The 16,621-nt window shown below is 30.6% G+C and overlaps 1 protein-coding gene across 1 annotated transcript; it reads left to right on the top strand.

Moving 5' to 3' along the window:
• The first annotated feature begins 3,252 nt into the window (after positions 1-3,252).
• LOC148570995 (LOB domain-containing protein 11-like) lies at positions 3,253-5,365 on the top strand. The gene is made up of 2 exons (XM_088510191.1): positions 3,253-3,542; positions 4,407-5,365. Exons 1-2 carry the CDS (start codon positions 3,294-3,296, stop codon positions 4,800-4,802), a joined length of 645 nt encoding a protein of 214 aa, XP_088366317.1. The 5' UTR covers positions 3,253-3,293; the 3' UTR covers positions 4,803-5,365.
• The last annotated feature ends 11,256 nt before the right edge of the window (positions 5,366-16,621 follow it).

The following is a 16,621-nucleotide window of genomic DNA, read 5'->3' as shown; positions in this document are numbered from 1 at the left end:
CTCTCTTCTTCTAGTTTGTAGATGCCTTGTTGATCACGGTTTAATTAAGATGATCAAACTCCAACCAAAAATGGCTACATGGAGTTTGCATTTATTAAGAAGCAGATGCATGAGGATGAAAGGCAGTAACTAATAATAAATGCACTCATAATCTACAAGGACAAACATGTTATAAATAATGTACTAGTGTTAGTAGGACCGTTATTCAACATGATTTCTTTATATTCCTTGCATGGCAGGACAGGTTATTACTATTATTATGATGAATGCAGGGTAGGGACTAATTAGGGACCCCCACCTATCAACTAATAATAATAGTTCGGGGTGGAACTTGCAATTTTGACTGGTTAGATGCAACCTTTCATTTATAGCATTTTACATTCATCTAGTTGGCTAATAATGTAATGATCACATTCACATATATGACTATATAGTACTTGTTTCTTATTTACCCTGGTGTCACATTGTACTGTGAATGACCCCTATCTATTTTTTCTGTTTTTCACACTATAGAGATGTTGCCTTCTTAGCCAGCTAATATTACTATCTAAACATTTGTGATTAATCTAAAACGGGTTTAAGCAAATGTCACATTCGTGCCATAAAGAATGTACCATTATCCAATTGGAGTGTGTCCACATTTTTCATATTCAATTATTTTACGTAGCAGAGGGGTGGAGTGACTTTGTTATGGAAAAAGTATAGTTGTATGGACCTAAAAGGAAAAAAAAGGTTACAGTGTTATGTAGTAGGAGTAAACCATAAAGCGAAGTTGGCTAATGTTGTTGTTGTTAAGGTCAACACGCAAATGACTCTAGCCAAGATCATAGAGCCAATGGGAAAGAAAAATTGTTTACAAATTACAAAAGTCCAACTGCTTCCACCGCAAAGTTGAAATAATAATTTTAGTTTTTCTAACTTGTGGAAAACTTTATCATTCGAAATTAAGATAAACCCATTTAATTTTCCCACCCTCAATTATTTTAAGAACTAACAAGTACTAATTTTAGAACTAGAAGAGAGCATTGAGTAATTATATATTATAGAATATTGGTGTAGTATATAATGTGTTTATATGTTTCAATTGTTCAAAAATCACAATGATTAATTAGTTAATAAAAAATGTTATCCACACACAAAAAAATCAATCACTAACTTAATTATTACGTATTTATACTTATTGATTAATATTTTATCAACTATATAATTTGTCATTAGAATAATTAATCAAATTTATCATATTAGAATAATCAAATTTATGATATACTAACAATCAAACTTGTTTCAGCGAGTATAATAAAAAAAATTAATGAGATGCTAAATATATGCAATAATTCACTTGTGGCTAATTGTTTTTTACAGATATATAGTATTACTGTTAATTTGAACACTGAACCCTGCATAGGTAAATAGACTCAATGCTTTCACTTCACACTTATCTTCAATTATTTAGTTACCTACGGATATGGTTAGTAGATTAGTTAGGATTAGTATATAAATAAGAATTTTAACTATTGTACATCATTAACAATACACTAGCTAGTAACAATAACAATAATCCTTTGAATTTAGATGGTCATTATTTTCTTAGATAGGTGTGTTCAACGAGGTGAACGGTTCTCCACCCACCTTGTGGGCTAATATTAACACTGCACACGAATGCGGACACAGAAATATATAATAAATTTCTCTGTGTGACCAATTTATCGTGAGGTAGTTAAGAGAGTAGAAACATAGCATTGTCTTGAACAAAAATAATAACAATAAAGAAAAAAAAATTAAGATAAGTATGTATCTATATTCAGCATATTTGTCTCAGTGGTGGCAGCAATCCCAATAACTCTACCTGAAATCTAATATGTTCAAACTTGAGCCACATGGCACAAGTACAAGATGTTAACCACAACTACTAGTAGTTTTGTTTGTGTGAATGTAGTGTGTGTGGACCACAGAGTACAATAAAAACACTATCTAGTATGAGATTCATACAACTAGTACAACATTTATTTCAATTTACCAGATTTTCTTTTTAAAAGGTAAAAGATTTAGATCTGCACATTATTGAAGGTTTTAGTTGCCTATTATATATGAACGGATGGGGGAAATGATTAGGTAGACAAACAAAAATGGACGGTACTGTATGTGTAGCCACTGTAGTCAACAGTCTTCTCTACTAATTTTGACTTTTTTATTGTATTCTTTTCATAAAAATAAAACTACTTATAGCTTAAGGATTGGAATTACCATGCATGATTTAAGTCCAATAAAGCTGGAGGAATACAAATAGGACATGTTTCTAATTGCTTCATAGGTTCCATTTTTTTATCAAAAAATATTAAAATTAACTATTAAAATTAATTTATATATTTATAATTTAATTCATTTTTAATATATATATTTTATAACAATAACTAATTTCGACGTGCATAATACACCTAGCATAATTGTTTGAGTCCTGCTATAGAGCCAATAGTCTAGAGTTCTAATACCACGTCATGATACCACTCATCCTAAAAGTTTACGCGGATGAAAAAAGATAACACTAATGGTTATATCTCTAATACTCCCTAAACCTCTATTGCACACATTGTACAAATATTGCATTGGTTCCCTGTACTTTCTCATGTCAATGGAATATTTGTACAATAGAGGTTTATAGATGTCCGATTCATTATTAGAGATATAACCATTAATGTTACCTTTTTTCATCGGTTAAAACTTTTAGGATAAGTGATATCATGACATAGTATCAGAGCTTTAAATTTAAAAAATCAAAAATTTGATTTTTAATGAACTCTAAAATTAGCTTAAAATTTTAGAATGAGATATTTATTTACTCATTTTTTTATTACATGAAAATCAAAAGTGGATTTGGGCAGCATGTTAGGCATAATACCAGGGTATTATTACTATTACTACTATTGAGTACAAAGATTTTTTCCATGTGTCAATATTAGTTGCTGTTATTATTATTAATCCCAAAATTGATATGAAATGAAAATAAGTAAAGGAAAAAAGAGAGCAGAGAGAATGGGTTAGTTATTCAAAGATGGGAAGAGAGGTTTTCAAAGAAAAAGACAAAGAGACATCAAAATCCAAACACCTAACGAAGAGGAGAAGTGGGAAAAGAGGGCGCGCAGCCACGTCACTACTCATAACTAATTTCAACGCTGACGTCATTTTTCTTTCTCATGACGCACTCTCTTCCCCTATATATAACCGCCTTTAGTCTCTGCCTTTGGCTTCCCACCACAACACACACCAAATATCCAAACCACAAAAACAAAAACAAAATGGAGGCAAGTGACACAAATACCCCTATTTCTTCTTCTCAGTCTCCAACATCCTCATCTTCTCTTCCACCTCCGCCGCAGCCTACAGCAGCGCAAGTGATAATGAGCCCTTGCGCTGCTTGTAAAATTCTTCGGCGGAGGTGTGCGGAGAAATGTGTGTTGGCCCCTTATTTTCCTCCAACTGAACCTGCCAAGTTCACCACCGCTCATAGAGTCTTTGGAGCCAGCAACATCATCAAGTTCTTGCAGGTGCTTATTTGCATTTTACATTACAACATTAATAATAAAAATAATAATTTTAATTTTTTTTATTGTTGTTTCCGTGTCCAAGAGGACAAGTAGAAGATAAGATTATTATGTCTGCAATTGCCTAATTTTTAATGTTCCTTCAAACTAGCTATATGACTTGATACCAAGTTAAATAACAGTGGTGTATATATATTTTTGAATAATCTAAATTCTAGATGTTATCACTTTTATTTTATATAGTCTTGTATACACAGTAGTTTATGTACCTAAAAAGTAAACCATTTGATGGTCAATGAAAACGTTCTTTTTCTTTTCTTATTTAGTCCCATCCAAAGCTTACGTTATTACAATGCCTCAAATTAATTATTTCATATCATTTTCAACTACCTAATAATTTAGCTTGTGGTGATGGTGGGCCTTAATTCTTAAGTAAAAAAAAAAAAAAAGTCAAAACTTGTTTTATTTAAGTTTTATTAATTATTAAATAAGATAAATTCGAACTATTTTTTAAATTATTCTGTTGCTATAGTTTCGTAAAATTTTCAATTAGGTTCCTATATTTTTTTTTCTTTTAATCGAGTTCTTGTACCAAAATATTTTTTTAATTGGGTCCCTACACTTTTTTTTCCTTTTGTTTAGGTCTCTGTATCAATTCTTTTTTTTAGTTGTCCCTATAAAATTAAGCCAATTATTACTAAGAGGGACTTAATTGAAAAAAAAAATTAGTGTGAGAACCAATTAAAAAAAATATAGGGACCTAATTGAAAATTTTACAAAAATTATAGGGACTAACAGATAATTAAACCTTAATTTTTTTGTTATTAAACATTTTGAATATTAAAATTGTAAAATAATTATTTGCAGGAACTTCCGGAGAGTCAAAGAGCTGATGCAGTAACAAGCATGGTTTATGAAGCAGGTGCAAGGATAAGAGATCCGGTTTACGGTTGCGCCGGCGCCATTTGCCAGCTTCAGACGCAAGTCAATGAGCTTCAAGCACAGTTAGCCAAGGCTCAAGCTGAGATTGCCAACATGCAGTTTCAACAGGCCAATATGGTGGCTCTTCTTTACATGCAAATGGCGGAGGCTAATAAGGCTACCGCCACCACACAAGAACCGCCACCGTCACCGCAACAATCGGTGGACAACTTCATTGCAAGCCCTCCTCACATCAACAATAATCTCAACTTCTTTGACGACAACACTAGCCTCAACTCCATGTGGGAGCTTTTTGGACATGACCATATCACTACGTTTTAAAATATCTGTCACTTTATGAATTTGTTACGTTAATAATTCAATGTACTTTGATATATAATTTATATCAAATTACATTGAGTTAAAAATGTACCAAATTTTTTAATGTTCCGATGACAATCTCCTAAGGAGAAGTTGAAGGAATGTTAATCATTTATCAAAAATAATAAGTAGCTAGAGCTAATAAAAAAAAAGGTAACTTTGACTTAGTAGCTAGTTAGGTTAATTAGTTCTGTTTGTGAGGAAGAAGAATATTTTGGAGGGAGTAAGCAGCTAATTAAGGAGTGTAACTTTGGATTTAGGCACGTTGGAAGCAACTTATGTTGAGGAACAATCGCCTGGCCTCCTTTATTTATTTTATTTTCCCAAAAGCTAATAAGCTTTTGATTATATATAAGTTGTTTTCAAACAAAAAATAAAGTTATCCAATTACACTTGTTGGCTTGTTCTGTTTGTATGTATAAGAAGGCAAAGAAATGAAATGGGTCTCACAAGCTAGATTATTGTGGATTTTAATTTCTTAGCTTATTGGAATATTTGAATAAAAGAAGGGAAATATATTATCTATAAAGCATGGACACTTTCTTAATTTGTCGTGTTTCTGACGCATTTCGGACATGACACATATCGACATTTATCCGGCACGTATATTTTTTGTATCCGACTGTCTTAATAAAAAATAAAAAGAAAAATTTTCATGACGCACTTAAATACCATCATGTGTCAGTGTGTCCAATCTTATTATTAACATGTATTCTTGAATTGAATTTAAAAATAGTATATATTATTAATTATTAAAATAAAATATATTTTAAATACTTTATATAATTAAAAATAATTTAAAAATTAATTTATATTTTAATATCAATAAAATACTAAAATATTATTTTAATTTATCTAAAAAATATTTTATATTATATTATATATATATATATATATATATATATATTTCTGTATCTTATACAAATTTTAAATTCGTGTATTGGATTCATGTCTAATCATAGTATATTGTATATCAATTGAAACGAGTAACCCGTTTTGGTAACCTGCTATAATTAGTCACTAAAGAAAATGGTCTCTCATAAATGCTTCAATTTTCATGTTAAAGTATGTAGCTTTGGACCACGTGGCTTTGGATTCGTTGTAGTTTCTACCAGAACCCAAAAATTTCATTTGTAGATAAACTGTCAATCACTACCACCCTAGCTAGCTAGCTAGGCAAACAAAGACATCAAGATGTAAGACTCAACAACAACCAAGTATATATTGAAAAATGTTATTTTTATTTAATAATTAATTAATAATATTAAAAATATTAGTTAAAATTATAATGTTAAATGGTTGGACTAAAAGTATTAATACTGACCAATGTAAATTAAAATTATTGACTTTTAATTTTTTATTATTCAACATAAAAATAAATAGTTATGCCACAAAAGAGAATATTACTTGAGAGCGATTTGTAACTTTGTTTCACTTTCAACCCCATGTTAATATATGATTATGAAGAGTAGAACAGTCAATCGCTAGCATAAAGCTAAATTGGAAAAGCTCCCTTGATTCAATAATTAAACTCAACCAACGAGGGGTAAACTTCAATTACAATCTTGTGTCCATGATTTTGTTCCCTCACTTCCTACCCATCTTTCACTTTTGGGAGACAATCTACGGATTCTATTTCCATTTTAAAATACATATTATTTAAATGCTATATTCATATAATTTATTACAAATCAAACATGAACAGTATTTAAATAACTGTATAATGTATGCAATAAAAATAGTTGGAATTCATGTTAGTAATTGGTTGGGAAAAATAACGATAAGCATAATTTTTTAAACTTTTTGTTTTGATTAATTTCCACTATTTGTTCACAATAATTATGAACACATTAATTTGATCAATAGAGTAAGGTAAAAATTCAGGTGAAGTCGACTTCACGTGAAGTTAATATCTGAGAGCCATTAAATGAAAATTTAGTCAAATCAGTCAAATCATTTAACGGCTGTCAAATATCAACTTCACGTGAAGTCGACTGCACCTGAGTTTCCACCACGAGAAACAATGAGTTAGCATGTCGTTGTAAAATCATTGTTCAAACATGTGCAGATCGGACTATAATCGAAGTGGAATTGGTCATTTACTAACTAATTAATTGGAAAAGTTTTCATTTGATCACTATTAAACATAATTTCTTACTATTATTAACTAAGTAACAAGATATATAGGTCTTATAAAAAAATTGATTAGAGATTAAAAAAAAAAAAACCTACACTACTACTTATTACTTAACATAGGCAAATGAATATTTTCATCAATTTGGAGAATCAATTTATTCGCAATAATCGAAATATATCAAACAGCTTTGAGGTTATGATGACAAGTGTCTGTCCCTTAAACGCGTTTTGGGGACTATAATTCAAATCATGTGCTGCCCACGTGAGTTGATAATTTCTAGATTAAAGCAACTAACCATACAATGTCACTTGTCGGCAACACATTGATGCCTCTGTCTTTTTCTTCATTGTGGATTGTGGACAAAAAACTCCTCTTACTCTCAACCAACCATGCCATTATTTTCTATGCGTGGAGCTAAAGGTAGAGATAGATATATAACGGGTTAATGGACAATTTAGCAATCAAAGACTAGTGGAATAATTTTAAATTTGTCTTTCAATGATTTATCAATTAAATTTGTCCTTACAAAAATTATAAATTAATTATGTTTATCAATAATTAATAATATAAAATATTAACTACCAACATATATAGCACTTAATATGTCTAATTAGAAACTGATAAGATATATTTATAAAATCTATACCCTAAATTATATTGAGATTATAATTTATGTAGTTTGCAAAAAAAACTAAATTAATAGATTTTAATAAATATATCTAATCAACATTCATTTTGACTAATTAAACATGTTAAGTATTATGTATATTATTATTTAATGGTTCACATTATCAATTGTTAACAGAATTTACTAATGGAGCGATAATAAGAGAAATATAATTAATTTGTAATTTTTAAAGGACTAACTTAAGTGATTAAATTTTTTAAAAACGAATTTAAATAATGAATATTTTTTCAGAAACTAATTTGATCATTAATTTCATATATATACTTTTTTTCTTTATTTAAGATTTTAAAAATTAATTTTATGATATGATATTAAAATTTTTATAACTATAACATTTAAAATTTTAAAAAAATATACAAAATTTATCTATAGTTTCTTATATACAAAACTCAAAGAGTGTAGCTTGCATTTCAATGACACATAATAGTTATTTGTACAATATAATTCGTTAATTAGTTAATAATGATTAGTTATATATATACCTTTTTCTCTGTATAATTTTAAAAGTTATTTCGGCTAATTAAGCACAACACGTGATAAAAGAGAGAATGAACACTAGTCCAAAAACATCTTTTTTCGGTAGGTACTATATCTATCCATAAAGATGACTATATACTATTGAAAAAATTTTAAGTGTATCAGGAAATATCAATGTTTCAGTTGTTTTAACTTGTTGATTTTAATTAATATATATTATATATATTTTTTATAATTTAGATCAACGGTTAAAATAACTGAAACACCGGTATTTCCAGTACACTTAAAACTTTTCCCTATACTATGCATATATAGTATGTAACATTAAGTCTCATTGCATTCAGATAATAAGAATAATATAACTATCATATTTGTTTACGAGTGTTTGTTATGATGTCTAAATATTAGTGCTAATTAATTATTAAAAATGTTAAAATAATTAATATTTAATTTAAAAAATAAAAATTAATAAATTTATTATAAAAAATAAATTAAAGAAAAATGAGATACTAAATAAAAAATATTATTGAATTGGTTTTATTTATAAGTCTAATTCTTTTAAGTATATTATAGAAAATAACTTTTATTATTTATTCAAGCAATATGCATGTGTTAGCTTGTGATTATACTCATGTAAGAGTAGAAGATTAGATGACGCAGAGGCACAGCTCATGGTTTCTTTATTTGATTGATCGTCTTCCAAATTGTTGCTGATTTCTTAGAAACAGAAGAAGTTTCTTTTCCACAATCCGTAATTTTGAATGCACAAAATAAGTAAAGAAAGTAAAACCGAATCAAACAAAATAAGTAGGGTAGATGGCACGTCCGATCCATGCAAGCATGAATATAGGCACAATCCCACGTATGCATGTGATTCAATATATTCGATCACTTTAAGCTCGGGCGAGGTACCTATCTTAATCAAATTTCCAGAATTAGTGAGTCGTCCTTTTGCATTACTCAACCACAGTCCCACTGTTTTTCTCATTCTTGTCATCTCGTTTATTATTATGCCATTTACGCTTTTCAATTTGGATTTTTTTTCTAACTAATTAATTAATAATGAAACATGATAATCGATCACTTACCTCATTTAAGAACAGAAATATTTGAAAAATAATAAAAACTAGTTTAGATTAGTCTAAAATTATATTATTTTATATTTATTAATTATTTAAAAAAAAACACATAATATATATTAGAGGTAATAAATAGGGTTAAGTATGATTTTGGTCCTTAAGATATAAGTTGAAAATTTTTTTCGTTCCCATCCTTTTTTTGCATACAAAATCGTCTCTAAAATTTAATTTGGTTGGACGAAAAATAATTTTCAACCTATACCTTAGGGATCAAAACCGTGCTTAGTCCTTAATAGCAATTGAGATATAGTAAGAAATTGAAAGCATGAGTGTGTTCTCATGCATGGATGCAGGAAGTTGAATTGGAAAGGAGAAAGAGACTTGAAGCGTGGAAGGTGAAAGTGGTGAAAGGGTGAAACGTGGAAGTGAAAGTGAAAGGATACAACTGAATCTCATTCATTGAAATTGTAACTACAGTACTTAATAATAAAGTAATACAATATATATATATATATATATATATATATATATATATATAGTGAAGTACCAATATAAACTAATTAATCCCTTATATTCATTCACAGCCCCCCTCAAACTTAGTAGTGGGTTGAAGAACCACTCTAAGTTTGTCTTGAAATTTGTGAAATAGAGATGATGAGAGAGGTTTGGTGAAAATATCCCCAATCTGATCTATAGAAGGTATATAGAGGACATAGAGTTGTTTCTGATTCACCATCTCTCTTAGGCAGTGAAGGTCGATTTCCATGTGTTTGCACCTAGTATGAAGGACCGGATTAGCCGCTAATGAGCAAGCACTTTGATTATCACAGTAAATAGTAGGTGCTATGGATTGTGGAATTCAAAGCTCCTGTAGAAGATACTGTATAGATACTAGTTCTGACTGAGATGCTGCCATGCTCCTATACTCTGCCTCAGTGCTACTACGACTAACTTTGGCTTGCTTATTGCTCCTCCATGATACCAAATTGCTTCCTAAGTATACACAATAGCCAGTAACTGATTTCCTGTCCTCCAAATCCCCTGCCCAATCTGCATCTGCGAATGCAAGTAGTCTCAAGTCAGCACATTTTTTAAATTTAATACCTGTACCTGCAATATATCTGAAGATGCGTTTGACAGCTTTCCAGTGCTCAATTGTTGGAGAGTGCATGTATTGAGAGACCTTGTTCACAGAGAAAGCAAGTCTTGAAATAGTCAAATACTGAAGTGATCCAACAATCTCTCTATACAGTTTTGGATCCTGAAAATGTTCAGCACCATTTGATGTAAGCTTCAAGGCTGAGACCATAGGGGTAGGCATTGATTTTGCAGTGTCCATTTTGGCTTTTTGTAATAGATCTTGAGCATACTTTTGTTGGAAAATTAGAATGAATCTATCTGTTAAATAGGAGAATTCTAACCCAAGAAAATAACTGAGTTTTCCAAGATCTTTAAGCGGAAAGATTTTATTAAGATCAGAGATGAGTTTGTCTATTTCACCAGGGTCACTTCTAGTGACAACAATATCATCTACATAAGCTAAGAGAAAGGTGGTAGATGTATTAGTGTGTTTAATAAACAATGAAATATCACTTTTGGTTCTAGTGAAACCAAACTGTAATAACGTAGCAGTCAATGTATTGAACCAAGCTCTTGGAGCTTGCTTCAATCCATAGATTGCCTTGTTCAACTTACAAACCTGTGATGCATTTCCAAATTGGTAACCAGCTGGTGGAGACATGTATACCTCTTCTTCAAGAATACCATTCAGAAAGACATTATCAAAATCAAATTGCCTTAGTGTCCATCCACGTGATAGAGCTATAGTAATTACAATTCTCACAGTAGTAGGTCTCACAACTGGACTGTATATTTGGCTGTAATCTATGCCTTCAACTTGCAAAAAATCCTTCGCAACTAACCTGGCTTTGTACCTGATGATGTTGCCTAATGGATCTCTTTTTATAGCAAATGTCCATTTAGAATCAATAACAGTTTTATACTTTGGTGGTTCAACTAAATTCCAGGTGTTACATCTTATTAAAGCTTGGATTCCAGCATCCATTGCATTTTTCCAATGTAAACACTGAAGAGCTTGTTTAACATTCTTTAGGGTATTGTTAATCAAATCATAAGGTTCTACTGAAGTTATAGCTAATGCTTGAGGTCTATTGTTTTTGGTTTTTGATCTTGTGAGCATATTATGAGTATTAGAAGATGTAGTAGAACTAGTGTTTGTAGGATTTTCAAAAGGTAAACAGATTTCAAGACCTGAAATTGGGATGAAAGAATTCTTATTGAGGCTAGTACTAGAAGAGGTATGCTTAGTAATTTGAGTGTCAGGACAGGTAGTCGATGAGGTAGAATCTGAGATATCTAGAAGAGGTAGAGTTTGGAAAGGGTTAGAAGTCTTGGGTGAAGTGTTGAATGTAAAAGCTGGCAGATCTTTAACTGTATCATGGTTCACTACTAAATTTTTATTGGGAAATAGAGAATTGTAAGGAAATTCAGTTTCATGAAATATCACATGTCTTGAATAGTAAATTTTTCCATCTTTAGTTATGCACTTATAACCCGTGTAGTTACTATCATAGCCAAGAAATAAGCACTTTTCTAATTTGAAAGCAAACTTTACTTTGTTAGAAGATCTTAAATAAGGAAAACAAGCACATCCAAATATTTTAAAGTTCTTATAATCTGGTAAATTTTCAAATAAAGTTTCAAAAGGTGATTTATTCTCTAATGCAGAACTTGGTAATCTATTAATGATATATACTGCTGATAGAAATGAGTCTTCCCAAAATAACATTGGTAATGCAACAGTAGCCAAAAGTGACAATCCTACTTCAGTTATATGCCTATGTCTTCTCTCTACACTACCCTGTTGTTGATGTGTGTAGGGACATGAGATTCTATGCATAATACCATGTTCAGTTAAAAATTGAGTGAAGGAGTGTGACATGAATTCCATACCTCTATCAATTTGTAAAGCCTTAATCTTCAATCCTGTTTGAGTTTCCATAAACACTTTATAATTTTTCAATGCTTGTAGTGACTGAGATTTATGAGTGAGTAAAAAAATAGTTAATGTATTTTGTATGAGCATCTACAAATGAGATGTAGTATCTATATCCATTTCTAGACATCATAGAAGCGGGACCCCAAATATCAACAAAAATAAGATCTAATGGTGCTGTATAGACTGATTCAGATTTTGCAAAAGGCAACTGATGCATTTTTTCCAGAGCACAATATTCACATATTTGAACAAAATTAGAATCAAATTGGGCAGGAACTCCACATTTTTCAAGACAGAAATTACAGTTTTTATTGAACTGTGACCTAGGCGTTTATGCCAAAGGTCAAGGGTTACATTTTTGTTGCTTTGAGCTACAAATGCTTTCTTAATAGAAGAATCTGTAATGCTATGCTTACAAGAAACAGAATTATTCAAAGAACTATGCATTAAGGATTTATTAGGCACGGGAACAAACAAATTTTGAAAGGAGTATATGCCATTTTTAGCTTTGCCTTGGAGAAGAATTTCTTGAGAGTTCTTATCACGCACAATACAATCATAAGGCCAAAATTCAAAATAGACATGATTATCTAAAGCAAATTGAGATACACTTAATAAATTCTGTGTGATTTCAGGGACATGAAGTAATTTATTTAAAAGAAACTTGATTTTACTATCTTTATCACAAAGAATTGAGGTTCCTTGAGCTAGAATTTTCGTACCTTGACCATTACCTACAAACAATTGATCAGAATCTGGAATTGAAGAGTTGAAATTCAGCAAGTTGAGTGAATCTGGTGTAACATGGTGGCTTGCTCATGAATTTGGATACCATACAGATTCCTGATAATTTTGAGGATTTGAGAAATAAGCTCTTGGTTGATGGAACTGTGATGATGGTGGTGGTGGTTGCGTGTTAGAGTAGGAAAATGTAGATTGTGGTGATTGTGAGCTATTTCCATAAGTTTGAAAGTTAGGATCGAATCTATGGAAGCAAGTTTGAACCACATGGCCTTGGCGACCACAAAATTGACACTGAGGTCGATTACTTTGATTAAAAAAATGACCTCCTCTTCCAAATCTTCCCCCTCTTCCTCTTCGAAGAAAAGAACCTCTCTGAGATTGATTGGTATAGGATGATGGTGCTTGTGCCAGATTTTCCATGGGGATGCCACCTTGTGGTTTCTTGTATCTTTCCAACATATCATCATAGGCTTTAAGAAAAGACTCGACTTCAGGCACGTTGTAGGATGATAATTTTGACATTACATAAGTGATAAAGACAGTATATTCCTCAGGTAAACCATCAAGAATTGCTGAGATATGGTCATCTTGTTGAATTTGATATCTAATACATTGTAGAGAGTCAACAAGATCCTGGATTTGTGAAAGATAATCTGGTATCGATCTAGTTTTTCTTACTGATTTCAGTTGAGCTTTTAAGCTTTGAATTCTTGTGGCAGAGGTCTCAGCAAAATAGTCATTGAGTGCATTCCAAATCTCATAAAATCGATGACACTGAAGAATCTTGTTCTTGAAGGCTTTGTGACTGATGCAAGAACCCACGTTGATAGAGTAAGATCATCTAATCTCCATTGTTTGAAGGCTTCAGTTTCTGTTTTCGTCTTCTTTGCAGCATCTTCTTCATATTGTTGTGGAATCTTGCTTTGGTACAAGTGATCTTCAAGACTTAAACTCTGAATTGTAAGCAAAGCTTGGTGTCTCCATGTATTATAATTGTTGTGATCCAACTTCTCAGAAATTAGAGAGATCGATCTCTTGGTTGAAGATTCTGATAGAGTGATTGACATTATGGAACACCAAATTGAAGAAATCGAGAAAGGGGCAAAATAAAATTGGGGCAAAAATTGGGACAAAAAAAATTGGGAAAAAAATGAAAGATGAATTAGAATTTGAAGAGAAGCAGGATCTCAGGCTCTGAATACCATAATAGCAATTGAGATAGAGTAAGAAATTGAAAGCATGAGTGTGTTCTCATGCATGGATGCAGGAAGTTGAATTGGAAAGGAGAAAGAGACTTGAAACGTGGAAGGTGAAAGTGGTGAAAGGGTGAAACGTGGAAGTGAAAGTGAAAGGATACAACTGAATCTCATTCATTGAAATTGTAACTATAGTACTTAATAATAAAATAATACAATATATATATAGTGAAGTACCAATATAAACTAATTAATCCCTTATATTCATTCACAGTCCTAATAAATATGTAATTTTAGATGTTATATTTGCAAAATTATAAATGTTAAGTTTAATAAGGTCACTTTAGATTATTATCTCCCTAACATTACTGATTCCGAAAATAGTGGCAACCCTGTATATCAAAAAGCTATAAAGAATTTCAATCATACTACACATCTAAGCGTTTTTGTCAACTTAGTCTAAGTTGACCCAAATCTAACAAAAACTACTCACACAATGTACACGTGAATCACACACTTCTTTACGTTCTTTCTTTTTCTTTGCGTGTTTTCTCTTCATCGTCGTTCTTTTATTGCTACTGTTGTTGCTGTGTTGTTTTTTATTATTATTTCTTCTCCTCTTTCTCCGGATAGTTATTGCATCATTTTTTTATTTTTTATTTTTTTTATTCTTATTTAGAGGATGAAAGAAGAAGAATTATGAGAATTTGAAATAAAAAGGAGAATATAAAAAAAAAAGATGATGAAGAGTTTTGAATTGTGCAGAATTTATTAGAAAATAGCATTAAAACTTTTTAATCGTGATGCATGAATTTTTTTAATTTTGATGATATCGAAATTTTTTAATAATAACACAATTTCTTTGTTAAGATGGTGAAAGAAGAATTATGAGAAGAATAAGAAGAAGAAAAATATATAGCACCAAAACTTTAGAAGTGTAACATAGGAATGAAGTTTCTTAATTTTGATACTAAAATTTTTTAACCGTAACAAAAAAATTTTAACCGTAATATTTTCAACTAAATGATATACTTTTTTTTATTATTAAACTAGTTGAGTGGTATTGAACTTATATATATAAGAAATTTAGCTATTTTTGTGTCATTTGCAATAAATTATTGTATTTTTTTGTTCCAAAATACATTTAAGTGTATTTTGTTTATTGAGAGTTTAGGTTTTTGAACTTGTGATTCTTTAATGATTTCTTATATTATTTATCAAAAATTCTTATATTATTTCTAATTAAATGATATTTTTTATTATCACTGAATTGATTATGTGGTATTGAACTAATATATAAGAGATTTTAGCCATTTATATATTTTTTGAAACAATTTGATGTGTCTTTTGAATTTAAAACACATTTAAATGTATTTTGTTAGTTGAATATAAGTCAATTTTAGACTTGTAACTCTTTAAAGATTTCTTGTGTCATTCACTAAAATTTTCTGTGTCATTCAAAAAAAAACTTCAGTATCATTTATAATTAAATGATATATTTTTGTTATCATTAAATTAGTTATGTAATATTTAACTAAGAAGATGATGATAATGATGACGAGAGAAAGAGAAAAAAGTAAGAAGAGAAAAAAATCAAATGAAGAGGAGAAGATAGTAGTGATGACAACGACAACAATGACAAAAAAACAAAAAAAAATGGAAGAAAAAAAGAAACAGCAATAATGATGCAGATACGAAGAAGAAAAGAAGAATATACTACACGAGTTGAAACCCATTTTGACCCTTGAAATTTAGACCGACCTCAATTTCGACCTCCAAATTTTTAATTACCCAATCAACACCCCCAAATATTGGATCGTGCCTCACGTTTGCCCCTGTAGTTATCTTTGTCAACGGAGAGCTGATGTGGCACGTTAAGTTGACACGTAGGAAACCCTAAAACGATGTCGTTTTATGTTCCCTCTCAATTTTCACTCAATGTGACGTCGTATAAGGGCTTCGTTGGGTTAAAAAAGTTGGGTCAACCTATAGATGAAGACACAGACGTAACTTGACCCTTCGTCTTCCTTCTCCTTTTCTTCTATTCTTCTTTCCCACATTTTTGTTCTTCTCGCCTGCTTGACTATGAGAAAGGAGAATCAGAGTAACATTCGTCATGTATTAGACTGTTGGGTGATATTGTTGAACAAGTAGCATTGTCGCAGAAAGAAACGGCGAAGATCAGATTAGTCAGTGAAGGTTTTTTTTTTTTTTACGAATTTGTTGATACTCTGTTCTTGGCTTTTGTTTTAATTTTCGTATTGCATTGTTTTTGTCGAAGCAAGCTGTTGTTTATATCTAGAGCATTGGAAGTTGTTGCATGTGAATGATACTAGGGCTTGTTTTTTATTTTCGTTGCTGAAAAAGAGAATGTCATTTGTATCTTTTGTTGTCTTTGGATAAATGTTATTATGTATGTGTTATTGGTTGTGTTTAAAAA

This window comes from Arachis ipaensis, chromosome B3 (assembly GCF_059453495.1).
Source record: "Arachis ipaensis isolate K30076 ecotype BB chromosome B3, ASM5945349v1, whole genome shotgun sequence".
NCBI lineage: Eukaryota > Viridiplantae > Streptophyta > Magnoliopsida > Fabales > Fabaceae > Arachis > Arachis ipaensis.
The sequence above is the reverse complement of the archived record's forward strand: the minus strand, read 5'-3'. Positions and strand labels throughout refer to the sequence as shown.

Bases quoted from the DNA above. Each gene is read 5' to 3' on its own strand.
- LOC148570995 (XM_088510191.1), top strand. From the start codon at position 3,294: ATGGAGGCAAGTGACACAAATACCCCTATTTCTTCTTCTCAGTCTCCA. The intron at 3,543-4,406 runs GTGCTTATTTGC...AATTATTTGCAG, and splicing joins ACATCATCAAGTTCTTGCAG to GAACTTCCGGAGAGTCAAAG.